The sequence below is a fragment of the Chiloscyllium punctatum genome, chromosome 24 (genome assembly GCF_047496795.1).
Source record: "Chiloscyllium punctatum isolate Juve2018m chromosome 24, sChiPun1.3, whole genome shotgun sequence".
Lineage (NCBI taxonomy): Eukaryota > Metazoa > Chordata > Chondrichthyes > Orectolobiformes > Hemiscylliidae > Chiloscyllium > Chiloscyllium punctatum.
The window spans coordinates 44,624,777-44,637,740 of record NC_092762.1 but is presented as its reverse complement, the minus strand read 5'-3'; the positions used below and the strand labels follow the sequence as shown (position 1 = coordinate 44,637,740).

At 38.7% G+C, this 12,964-nt stretch overlaps 1 protein-coding gene across 1 annotated transcript in view; it reads right to left on the bottom strand.

The window, feature by feature from the left end:
• map2k2a (mitogen-activated protein kinase kinase 2a) overlaps positions 1 to 12,964 on the bottom strand; it is a 75,230-nt gene that overhangs the window by 47,584 nt on the left and 14,682 nt on the right. The window contains exons 2-3 of the mRNA XM_072593776.1: positions 5,306 to 5,516; positions 3,766 to 3,912 (exon numbers count right to left, since the gene is read on the bottom strand). Of these exons, the coding sequence (XP_072449877.1) occupies positions 3,766 to 3,912; positions 5,306 to 5,516 (358 nt within the window). The remainder of the gene's footprint in view (positions 1 to 3,765; positions 3,913 to 5,305; positions 5,517 to 12,964) is intronic.

Here is a 12,964-nt window from a genome sequence, read left to right as displayed (position 1 = left end):
GGAGCAAAACACTATCACAAAAACAAAGTGCAGATGAAGCAAATAACATTGAAAATACTGATGCTGGTTAGATTAGATTTCCTACAGTGTGGAAACAAGCCCTTCGGCCCCAACCAGTCCACACCGACCCTACGAAGAGTAACCCTCTGACTGATGCACCTAACACTATGGGCAATTTAGCACGGCCAATTCACCTGACCTGCACATTTTTGGACTGTGGGAGGAAACCAGAGCACCCGGACGAAACCTGCACAGACATAGGGAGAATGTGTAAACGCCACACGGACAGCTGCCCAAGGCTGGAATCGAACCTGGGACCCTGAGGCAGCAGTGCTAACCACTGAGCCACTGTGCCACCCCGCGGTCTTGTGTTACGGACAAGTAATACTCAACAGAAATATAGAGCACGCTCCAGAGATAATTGCAGTACAACATACCAAAAATTAACAGAGGTTTCACTTAACACAAACTTCTCTAATGCAGACTGTTGCTACAATGTTACAAAGATATACTTACAAGCAGCCCTGTTGTACACACTAAGATGATTACACTCGCTAGGATAAAATAGATGTCAACCAGTGGCAATTTGGTCTGTCTGTTTCATTGTGAAACCATCTGCAAATTTGATGCTTCACATTCTTATGGACAACTAGTCTGCAGCTTCCCAATACTGGAATGTTGGCAGAGACTGGCAATAGTGTTGTTCCTTCCATATTTGTCCTTGCTTTTCATCAAGCACAGGAAAGCAATGAGGGAGCACAGAAAATCTCCACTAAAAATAAACTGGATTATACAGCTTTCTCCATTCCTCTTCTGGTGGGCAAATATCTGCCCTCCATACTGGAGATCAGATGCAGTACATGAAAAACTAGCTGTTTGTTTAACCGTGTAGAGTGGAAAAGGATGCAGGATACAGGTAGGCCCTGGATGACTGTGCAGGTAAATGCATCCTGCACTATGATTCACCTCCAAGTTTGTGCTGAGTTAGATGGTATCATCTCCAGTGTAATTAACCTTAGTGTCCTTATGTGGAGGTGGCAAGACTTGGTTGTACAGTCCTGATAATCAGCTCTGGACAACAAATCCAGGTGTGCATATATAAAAAAAAAGCACAGGGTAACTCTTAAGAGAACTTGAGCAATTTTTAAACTATACTTGATCGTACGGATGAGAGAGATGGAATGCAAAGATGGAGGAAGGAAGAGGAAAAAAAACATATGGATTCTGGATACCATAAGATTGATGAACTAAAAAAGGCCTTTCCTTCCATGGAATTTACATTAGACGTTAGTGACTTCAGGACCGGATGCAGGAAAAACAAAATTAAACTAATTTATTCCTGTATGGCTCCACAGACAAATACATGATATTGCTGGAGACAGACAGGTGTCAAATCTTTTCATCTTTCATTAGGACAAATACTAGAATGCCAATATTTCAAATAATCACAACAAATTAATTATGCAAGAAATGAAGGAGCAGAGAGCTGACTCTGATTGGCTGAGATTTTGCCAAGAGTTAACTGGAAACATGGGGAGTTTTTAGTTTGTGAACCAAATTTTTCTCCTGCAGTACAATTAGTGTTTGTTTGGATTTTGATATTCATGTCTTTGATGAGTGCAAGATGTTTTGCAACATGTCCCACTTTTCAGCAAAATTCAAGTTCTGCAAAACCTAGGGTCAGTAAATGCTTTATAAATAAAATATACACATAAATGTTATATTCCAGTTGATGAGCTGCTTCTCTCAACTGTTACAGATCTGAATACTACCCCTTCAAAAGACATATATTGACCCTTCACAATTTTAAGTGCAATCAAATTCAAGGAAGTCTCATGAAAGTTTGGTTGATCTCCAAGTTAGAAAGAAATCTTGCGAAATAACTTACTTTATTTTAACTATAAAAAGGAGTTGCAGAAATCTTTGCATCCCTCTCCAACCTCAATAGCTCCTCCATTTCACATTGCCATTGACCTCAGCTCCCAATCCCTTCTTAAATATTCACCAGAGGGCAAGACAAACAGAATTCTTACAACAATAGCAAACAATAACTAAAATAAACCTCGTGCGGGTCAGTTTGATCAGAGACAACACCCATGAGCACAGAGTTCCACATCCACAAGTGATATCTGTAACTCTGGAAAACTGTCTGACTGGACTCGACCTTCTTCAGCTGCTTCATCAATGACCTTCCCTCCATTATGAGGAGGAAGTGAGGATGTTCACTGATGACTGCTCATTGTAGCACCATTTGTGACTCCTTAGACACTGGAGGCAGTCAATGTCCAAAGGCAGCAAAACTTGGACAAAATCCAGTTTTGGGGATTAATACATAGTAGGTAACATTTGCGCCACACAAGTGCCGAGCAATGACCATCTCCAACAAGATAGAATCTGACCATTGTTTCTTGACATTCAAAAGGCATTACCATATTGAACTGCTCAATATTAACATCACGGGGTTTACCATAGTCAATAAAATGAAATGGACCAGCCATATAAATATGGTAGCTACAAGATCCGGTCAGCAGCTAGGAATTGAACTCTTCTCCCAACATCCCAAAGCCTATCCACTATTTACAAGGCACAATTCAGGATGGAAGACTCTCTAATTGCTTGGATAATTGCAGCTTCGACAACTTAAGCAGCTTGATACTGTCCAGGTCAGAGCAGCCCGCTTGACTGCACATAACCAAAAATATTCACTCTCTCCACCACCACTCAGAGGAATGTGTGCCATCTACAAAATGAAGTACAAAAATATACCAACGCTCCTTAGACAGCACTTTCTAAAAACATGAACATTCATGCAGAGAACAAAGGCAGCAAACACATGGGATCACCACCTCAAGTTCCCCTCCAAACCCTGACCATCCCAAGTTGGAAATATATTGTTGCTCCTTCAGTCTGCCTGGGTCAAAATGCTGGAACTCCCTAACAAAACATTGTGTCTTCCTATATCAAATGGACTGCAGTGGACAGTGGAGCAAGAAAACAGTTCAACACCACTTTCAGCAGGGCAGTTAGAAATAGACAATAATTGTTGATCCAGCCAGTATACCACATCCTATGAATGAATTAAAAACAACTGCTTTTTTTTTTACTTTTACTGGCACATATCTGGAGTTTTAATTATCAAACATAGAAGAAAACCGTTAAGTGCTTACCATTCAGCAATACTGTTAATGTAGAACAGCTAAGGAGCATAATTATTGACAGCCACGTGATCACAACTGCCCAATGAGTTGCTGGAATGGCACATATTATCTGCATTTTTATATATAAAGCATTAGCAGGCCAAATTGGGGAAAAAAAGCCTTTAGAAAGTAGGCTGTGTTTGATAAATTGTATTGGATGAATGCAGTTTCATTACCTTTGTGTTTGGAGGAAAATAGTTTTGCCCAAGAGAATTAGAATTGGTGAAAAAGTAGAAGAAAACCAGAAAAAATAAAACTGTTACAGATTGAACAGTCACAATGTAGACGAGCACATTTTCTAGGTGATTTTCATGCATGAATTAGGCACACTTTTTTAAAAAAATGCATACTTCACACTTAGATTCAGAGTGAAATTTTAAACAGAACTTCAAAAACACTTTTCAAAAAAAATATACAAGCGAATTAGATACATTTTTCTCCAATCAGAAACCCCAAATGACTGACACATGGCTGCAAAGGCTTTATAACAGCTAAATCTGTAACATACACTGAATGATCCACGGCCAGCACAGTACTGAGACCCATTAGAGAAAGTCATAATACGCACCATGTGTTCCATGCATATACTGATTTCCCCATCGCTGTAAAACGCTCCATAGAAGCCTACAATATATGGTGAATTACACTCATGTAATACTTGGAGTTCTCGGATGATTTGATTGCGTATAGCAGGCTTTATTTCTAAATGAATCAGCTGGAAAAAGAGGAGCAAAATCTTGGAGTTAGTCATCAACAAAGAATTTATTTGAACTTGCTACTTTTAAAAGAGGAAAACCTAGTTATGATGTCTTTCACTTTGAATTACGTAGGATTTTACAACTACAATATATTCTAAGAATTCTATCAGTGCACACAACAGACATCGAAAATAATTCACTCAGGTGGGGTACAGAATTTCACATGTTGCCTTAAATCAGGTTCAGCATACAAATTAATGATGGAAGGTACGAATTAAACTACCCAGTTTTTAACCACAGATTTTACATAGAGACAGTTTTCCTTTTATTTTTCCACACATGCTATGATACTAACTGGCCAAACAACCTTCATTTAATTCAAAGTTATTGAGTACTTGATCAGGCCTTTAAAGTCCACTTACAATTTTAGAAGCGTGTTATGCAGTTGCCTTTGAAGTTTACTTTTGCCAATTCTTTTAATATTCACATTTTCAACTAGAAAGGAGACACTAAAAACTCACTGTGCAACTGCGAGGGAATAAATTAAACTATGAAAACAGCAGCCAGCAGTAAAAGCCATTAAACTACCTTAAATCATTAAAAACAGCATCTGCCCTAAGCCAGTTCCTCCAGTGATATCCATATTTCCCAATTAGCTGAAAAACAGAAGCTTGCATTCTTGAAGCACTTTGTACGACTACCCCAGACCCTCAATCAGGTGCGTACTTCTGAGGTGTGGTCACATTGCAATGTGGGAATTGTGGTCGCCAATGTGCTTACAGCAAACTTTCATATATATGACTGACAATGACAAAGTAATTTGTTTATCTGATTTTTTTTCAGGATAAACATTACTCAGAATATCAGGGATAATTATCTCTCTTCCTCTTTGCAATAGTACCATGGGATCTTTTATACCCAGCTAAGAGGGCAGACCGCTAAGAGGCAGAATAAATGCAAAATCCTGCAATTGCTGCAGATTTGAAATAAAACCTAAAAGTGCTAAACAGGGTTAATGTTTTGAATCCAATGGCACTTCTTCAGAACAAGTGACATCATTCTGGAATGACGATAATTTATCACAATCCTTAAACTGCTCAATGATTCCAGCTGTGAATTTTATGATTTATTATTACTTTGACTCCAATGTACCTGGCTTCTATATTATTTTTTTCCACAAAATATGTAAGACAAATTAATTTCTGATTCTTGGATGCTACATGCCCACTTAAAGGCTAATTGGCTGAAATGATTTAGAATTTTCTTGGACTCTTATATACAGTCAAATCCAACTTGGACTTTCCAAGAAAAGCCAATTCTGAGGAGAAGCAAAGTTGCTAAATACTGGGGTATTTGCTACAACAAAAGGAACAGGTCAGCCAACTCCAAATTTGACCAACATAAACTTACCTTTCTTGCCATAATAAGTCCTGATGGCTTATGACGCACTTTGGTAACAACACCACCGTTGCCAGCACCCAGCTCACATATTTTATCAAAATCGTCATCTTTCAGTTCCCCTACTTTGGCTTTCTGGGTAAGAAAGGCTTCAAGTCTCTTTTTCTGCTGCTCATCAAGCTCAAGCTCCTCCAACTTCTTTTGCAGGGCTTCTAGGTTAGCTCTAAAAAACAAAAAACAAACAAAAAAATACTCCTCAAAAGGTCTTGAGCAGAAACAAGGATTCTCTAAAATAAGAGATGGTGGACCTGTGCTCCACAAGCATACATTCCAAAAACTTATTCTGAATTTTGCCCCTTATCCTATTCACACTCTCCTGAATCAAGTCATGTTGCAGATAAGGTAGGTGGTTCTGCAGTATCGTGAACTTCATGACTTAATCTGGCCCAGGACTATTTGGTCTGTTCAGTCGTTTGCTCGATAGTGGGAAAAGCCTGTCACTTCTTTGACTAAGTTGGACCTTCAAAGTTGTCAGGAGCTGAAACTGATCCTTTCAGCCTCTTGCTCAGTCATGGACAGCAGTAGAAGAATATTAATTTATTTCAACCTTGAATTATTCAGAGACTTGAATACCACTGATTACTTAATTTGTAACTTGTACAATGTAGTTTGCGAAACCAATGTTCTAAATTTAAATGCATTAAAAAATCCAGCATGCTTAAAAAATGAAATACATAATATGATTAAAAATGAAATTGCATATGCACATAGTGCTGAGGACCAAGAGCTGAGAAGTGGGATTAAACTGGATTGTTCTTTTTCAGCTGGCACAGAGACGATGGGCCAAATGGTCTCCTTCATTCTGGTAAATTTTTATGATTTTATATGGCTTTTTATTCTTTCAGTATCAACCCCCCATGACTCTAAAACTTCAACTTACCACTCTTAATAGAATATAAGATGAAACCATGTTATCTCACCATTGCAGGCAGTGACAAGATACAGGAAATAACTCTTATTCAATAGGGATAATGTGCACAAACATGTTTTTTTCTTGAAAGAATTTTCTGGGTAAAGTGTTTTTACTCACTTTAAGATTTGAATTATGTAGTATTAATTTTAACAACTTTTTAAATCTTTTGCTTTTTTAAAAATCGTATAAACATTTGTTTTACTTTTTGATAAACATAATGGCAATTAGTATTTATGAAGTAAATAATTACTTGCAAGGTTTTAAGAATCACAGTTCTACGGCTGTATTATGGCGATGATGAATGTATATTAACTTACAAGAGATGAAATGAAATAAGCAGCAAGGTCAAACCAGACTCTAACCTCACACCTTTAATGCACTGTATGAGCTGAGATGTCACTTTTATTTTATAAAACTTCAAGTTATCTTGGGAATGCGACTTGAAAGTAGTTCTGGACTTTAAATATTAATGAATCAAAACCTGCAATCCATTCTAAAAGATAAAAGACTTCACAGCAATCTAGGTTTGTTCAATAAATCATATCAGTTGCATGACACTATAATCGTGCATCTGATGATCCTGCCCCACTAGCTACCTGACGAAGCAGTGCTCCGAAAGCTAGTACTTCCAAATAAACCTGTTGGACTATAACCTGGTGTGTGATTTTTAACTAAATCATAAATACTGTGACATTAAAAATTCTAAAGAGAACATGATCTAAGATCTCTGTACTGGATCTGGTAACAACTTCGAGAAAAGGATTCACACACAATGCCCAATCACACAAAATCTCAAAAGCATTTACAGCCAATGAAAGACTTGAAATAATATTCAGTGTGATAATGCAGGAAGCATGGCAGAAAAGCTGTGCCAAATAGCTCTCTCTCAAACTACAATATGATAATGACTAGATACTGTGGTGTTGGTCAAGGAAAAAACATTAGTCAGGATGTTGGGATAACTTCCCAGGTGTTCTTTGAAACAGCATCATAAGATCTTTTCCCTCCAGCTGAAGGCCTTTAGTTGATATTTTATTAAAAGGACACCACCCTGAGACAATTTTAGTGCTCTTCCTGTAATGCACTGGAGCATACCTAGATTTGTGCACTCAGGTCCTGGAATTGGACTTGAATCATAGAATCCCTACAGTGTGGAAACAGGCCATTTGGTCCAACAAGTCCACACTGATGCCCCAAAAGAGTAACCCACCCAACACCCATCCCCCTAGCCTATTACTCTGCATTTACCCCTGACTAATGCACCTAACATACACAATCCTGAACACTATGGGCAATTTAGCATAGCCAATTCACCTTATCTGCACATCTTTGGATTGTGGGAGGAAACCCATACAAATTTGGGGACAATGTGCAAACTCCACAGAGTCGCCGGAGGCTGGAATTGAACCTGGGTCCTCGTGCTGTGAGACAGTTGTGCTCACCACATAGCTACCACGCCAGAATCTAGAATCTTCTTCAGAACAACTACTGCTACCAACTGAACTACAAAACAAAAAATCAAATTATCAAACTAGTAGCTGGAAAAACATAGCTTGTGAACACATGAAATAAATTTTGAACTGACATATTTGAAGTTAGATTTCAAAAAGGTGTGGAGATTTATTACTGAAGAACACCATCAGTTGAATTAGTGCCTTTGATTAAAGTAGATTTGCATGCACTCCATTGACTTCTTGCATTCCCCTTAAACTCAGAGCCCACTGGGGGAGCTGTCATCCCAATTTGTTTGCTGTAATTGGATCTACATTAGAGCAGGTTTAATCCAGCTCTAATTTTACTGTGGGCCTTAGATCAAAATTATCAGAAATTCAACACCAATTAGTAAGTGAATTCAAAGGCCAAAATGAACCTGTTGCAGGCATCAGACAAATTTACTGGCTTATTCTGTACTTCACTGCCCAAAAGGCCAACTGATGTCCTTCGACCTCCTCATTCAGTTTATTCTTCCTAGAAAGATAAACATGTTAATGAGAGATCCTACACAAGACTTTTTTTTGTACTTAAGTGATCTTGGCCTTGAGAAATCTACTCAGATAATGGGCTAGATATTCAACTGTGCACTGTAAAGAGTACCACAACCAACATCCATGAGAAAAATGTGACAAGTTTTGGCCTGTAAAGTATGTAGGATTTAAACATCAGGTCTGGATGGGATCAGTTAACAGAGCATTAATCAGTGAATGAACGTTGCACTTTCATCCTTTTCAATGACTTTTCACTTTCATCCTTACATCTTTTTCAACTACCAAATAGGGTCTTTGATAAAATGTGAAAGAAAGCAAAGCAATTAAGTTGCGTTCAAGTGCAGGAGCACTTGAAACTTTATTTTACAATTATTTAGAGCTGCTGCAAATATAGACTACAATACAACAGGAGGCCAAGATGCTCATTTCAAAGAACCTCAGCTGGTCCAGCAGCAGCTGTGTTCAGAATTCAAAGTTAACTATTCTGAAGAAGGGTCACTGGACCCGTAATATTAACTCTGATCTCTCCACAGATGCTGCAGACCAGCAATTTCTGTTTTGTTTCTAATTTCCAGCATCTGCAGTTCTTTTAGTATTTTTGTTCATTTCAAAGTATTGGAATTTACCCATAATGCTACACTTTTTGTTAACTGGAAATAAATTACTGATCATGTTCAAAATGAACATTATGGATTGTCACCGAGAAAATGATTTGCTGACTTTTAAAAACCTCAAAGGCATTCTGAACTCTGAATAGAACATTCAGTGAATTACTGTCTGAATCTCATGTCTTTTTTGAATTATCTGCTACCTGGCAATTGACAAGGATGGTAGAGTGAGCTGAGTAGATAAAGCTTTAATGAAATGGTTTGCTGACAGGATGAACTTCAGATTGCATTGCCACCCTAACAATAGTCTCAAATGCACTTATACTAGGGTCCAACAGTTTTAGGCTCTAGGGAGGGTAGGGCGATGGGATGAACACTGTTGGAGGGGTCCCAAAAGAGGAACCAGTATGATCTGGGAGATCGACTTCAAAAACTGCACTTCTTGAGGCTGGGAAACAAGTTATCAATTAAGGCAGATTCATCTTTACTCATTAGAGTACAGTTCTTCCTGTTCATAAGAGGAAGATCTGAATACAACAAAAACATTGAACAGTAGAGGCTGTACAATGGTTCTGTACCATCATTTTGTATATTTTGCACACTTTGGAGTAATCAGAGCAATTGGAGATAACAAGTTGGGTAAGTGATACAATTTTGAACAGTTTGAAAGGTAATTTCAAGAGCTATATGGTGGATATCAAGAGAGATCAGTGGCTGATTCACACTGATGTTGTAATTCAGAGGTCCATGTACGGAACTCACTGAAAACTAGCCCAGAAGTACAAAAGTAATAATGGCTAATGAAGCATTTGTTTTTATTTCAAAAACTAGATGACAATAGGGAGGCTGATCATTTACAGATATATAGAGCTGTAGTTATACACCACCAATTCTGTACTCCAGGCAGGATGCACTGACTCATTTTGTAGGGGGGTACACTGCAGCACAGATTTGTTAAGATTGTACTGCAGCTAAAAGGATTGTGAGACTATTGAATACTTTGGGGTATATTCTCTCAGTTAAAGGATTTTCTAATTTGATTTAAGATGATTAAAAGATTTCATAGGTTAGATGGAGAGAAGCTAATTTCTTTGATGTGGAAGTTCAGAACAAGGGGACATCATCCCAATTCTTAAACAATCTAGCTCCAATTTTATACTGGAAACTTCTTCACTGAGCAGATAGTGAAAATCTGGAACTTTCAATCCAAGAGAGAAACAACTGAAGCTGTGTCAATTTAAAGTTTCAAAAGTGAGATAGGCGCACCTTTGTTAGACAAGGTCATTAAAGGTTACAGTCCCAAGATGATCAGTACAAGGTCAACACAGACTCGAGATCAAATAGCTTACTTGTATTTGTATGTTCCTACATTTGTGAGTATTATAGGGCTGGAGGAGGTTAAAAGATGGGGGAAGCAGGAACATGCAGGGATTTAAATGCAAAGGCAAGAATTTTAAATTGGAGGCGTAGGGTCAGGGAAGTCAGCTAGCCCAAATAACGGGTAAAAAGGTGACACAAGATGGGATACAATCAGCAGAGTTCTGGAAGAGCACAAGTTTACGGAGTGTGATTTCTGCTAAAATCTCAAACTGGGGCTTCTTAACTCACGAACTAGTGTTGGGGTGGCACGTTGGGTGAGCACTGCTGCCTCTCAGCATCAGGGACTCAGGTTTGATTCCCGCCTCAGAGCTTGCACATTCTGTGTGGGTTTCCTCTGGGTGCTCTGGTTTCCTCCCACAATCCAAAGATGTGCAGGTCAGGTGAACTGGTCATGCTAAACTGCCAATAGTGTTTGGTGCATCAGTCAGGGGTACATATAGGGTAGGGAAATGGATCTGGGTGGGTTACTTTGCGGAGGGTAGGTTGGAGTTGTTAGGCCAAAAGGGCCTGCTTCCATTCTGTAGGGAATCTAATCTAATCTAATCTAATGCTTAGGTGTTTGTAGAAGGTCAGCTATGTTGACCTCTGGTAATAGAAATGAATGGAAACAAACCATTTATGACAGAACTATCTGCCCGACATCTGAACTTGTCAAGTCTTCGGTATAGCGGTGTGCCGCTAATTTAAAAAGCAACAGTTGAGTCCAGATGAAAAAAACTTTAAAAAGGTGTAAAATAAAGAGAAGTAAGTATAATGGGCGAGAGCCAAGTATTTGTCACTTTTGTGTCCTAAGAGCAGAGACTAGCAGTACAAAGAACACATTGGACTGAAGGGCTGTGACCCCAATAACCCTCAAAAACTCAACACCATTCAGAATAAAAAGAGATTAATTTGATCAGCATCCTCTCCACCAACCTAAACATTCATTCCCCTTAACACTGAAGCAAAGTAGCAGCAGTGTGTATGTATATAAAGAGGATAACTTGCCAAACCTCCTTTAACTGCAAGCAGAAGGCAGGCATTCCCCTTGAGTTAAGTAGTGGTCCAAGTCTGGTTAGTGGCCAGATGCAGGAGGGTGCAACTGTGAACCAGGCAGGTGAAACTTTCATCCTTTTCCATATCCAACAGGTATGAGGGTCTTGCTGAATCAGAAGGTAAAGTCCAAAGGAGATAGGAGCATACTGACTAAAATACCACGGCATAGAAGGCCATTCAAGTGAGATGGGATGTGGGAGAGTTTAAAACAAAAAGGACTTGGGAATGGTAAGTAACAGGATAGTCAAGATGATAAATAGTTTGCTACCACCACATAGGGAATAGTTGTGTTACTTGCCTGATTTCATGTTTGAGGATATTCTCTTCTAGTTGTAGAAGGACTCTGAGCTGTATGTAGGAATGCATAGCACAGGTATAACAAGAGATAAAAGGTCTACTGAGAGACTGAGGGGGTTTAGGGTCTAAATTTGTAAGCAGAACCTCAATGGTGTTAACTTCTGGAGTACAGGTAGTTCTCCTATAATGCTGTAGCTGCATTCCAGCGAAATCTTGCTTAGTAGAAAATCACTTAATAGATATAAATGGGACCTATAGGAAAAGTGGAGTTAGGGGCAGATCAGTTTAAAAAAAACATTCACGATCACTCAAAAATGTCAGTCAAAGAAAATATACCTCTGCCTGAATGAGGGTTAAATCATTTTATTAACGAAAAGAGTAATTTTAACATTACATTCAAACAAATGTTAATGGAGGGACATCACCACCACCTTCAGATGTAATTGTGGTTGCAAAAGTGGATGGTTGTGGTCGATTGTCTTCTGACTGTTTCTTAGGGGTTGGTTTAAAAAAAAAGACATGCAGGTTTTGCTGCTTTGCCCTTTCTCTTCTGTTCAGAGTGCCAGATGATATCTTACTGAACGAACTATTACCCTGCCGTATTCTGCATTGTAATTGTTGCCCTCCAAAGAGCTGCAATTCCCTTTCAATTTACCTCAGGATAGAAGACAAAAGTGCAAAGCTCTTGTGCTGCTGCATCCTGGACTTCACCTTTTTCATCTTTAGTTTCCACTTCCCCCTCAGCAACAAGCTGTTGTAGATCAGCTATAGAGAGGTCTTCAAAACCAACCTGCTTTGCAAGGGCAGCACAATGCTCTAGTTTTTGGGAGCTCCTGATTGTTCAAACCCTTTAAAATCTTGAAAACAACTTCAGGAGAAGCTGCCGCCAAACTGTATGCAGGCAATCCTTACTGACATAACCCCAGGCCTCCACAATAATGTCAATAGCATTCTGGATGTTAAAGCTCTTCCAAAATTTACTATTTCCAGTTCTCTGGGCTTGGATAAGTGGGGTGTGTTCTGGTCATGACACAGTTGCTCGTTGCACAAAGGTAACTTGTGCATGGATTTCTTAACAGCTTGGTTTGGTGCTAAACTTGCACATCAAACACAACCCAAAACAGCCTTGAATGGATCTTGGAAGAAGTATAGTAGAGATCAATATGCAGCAAAAATTACAGAAAAACTACTTGCATTTTTACAGTTGTAAACCTTGAATATAGTCTAGTTTTAAAATGTATTGTCAAAATACAGGGAAATCTGTATACATATATACACTAGCTGTTACTCACTATCTGCCAGTTCATTTCAATTTGCCAACCAATGGATTTGGGTTAGAAAAAATAAATTGGATTTTACAACTTTTATTTACCCTAAATTATACGAATGTCAC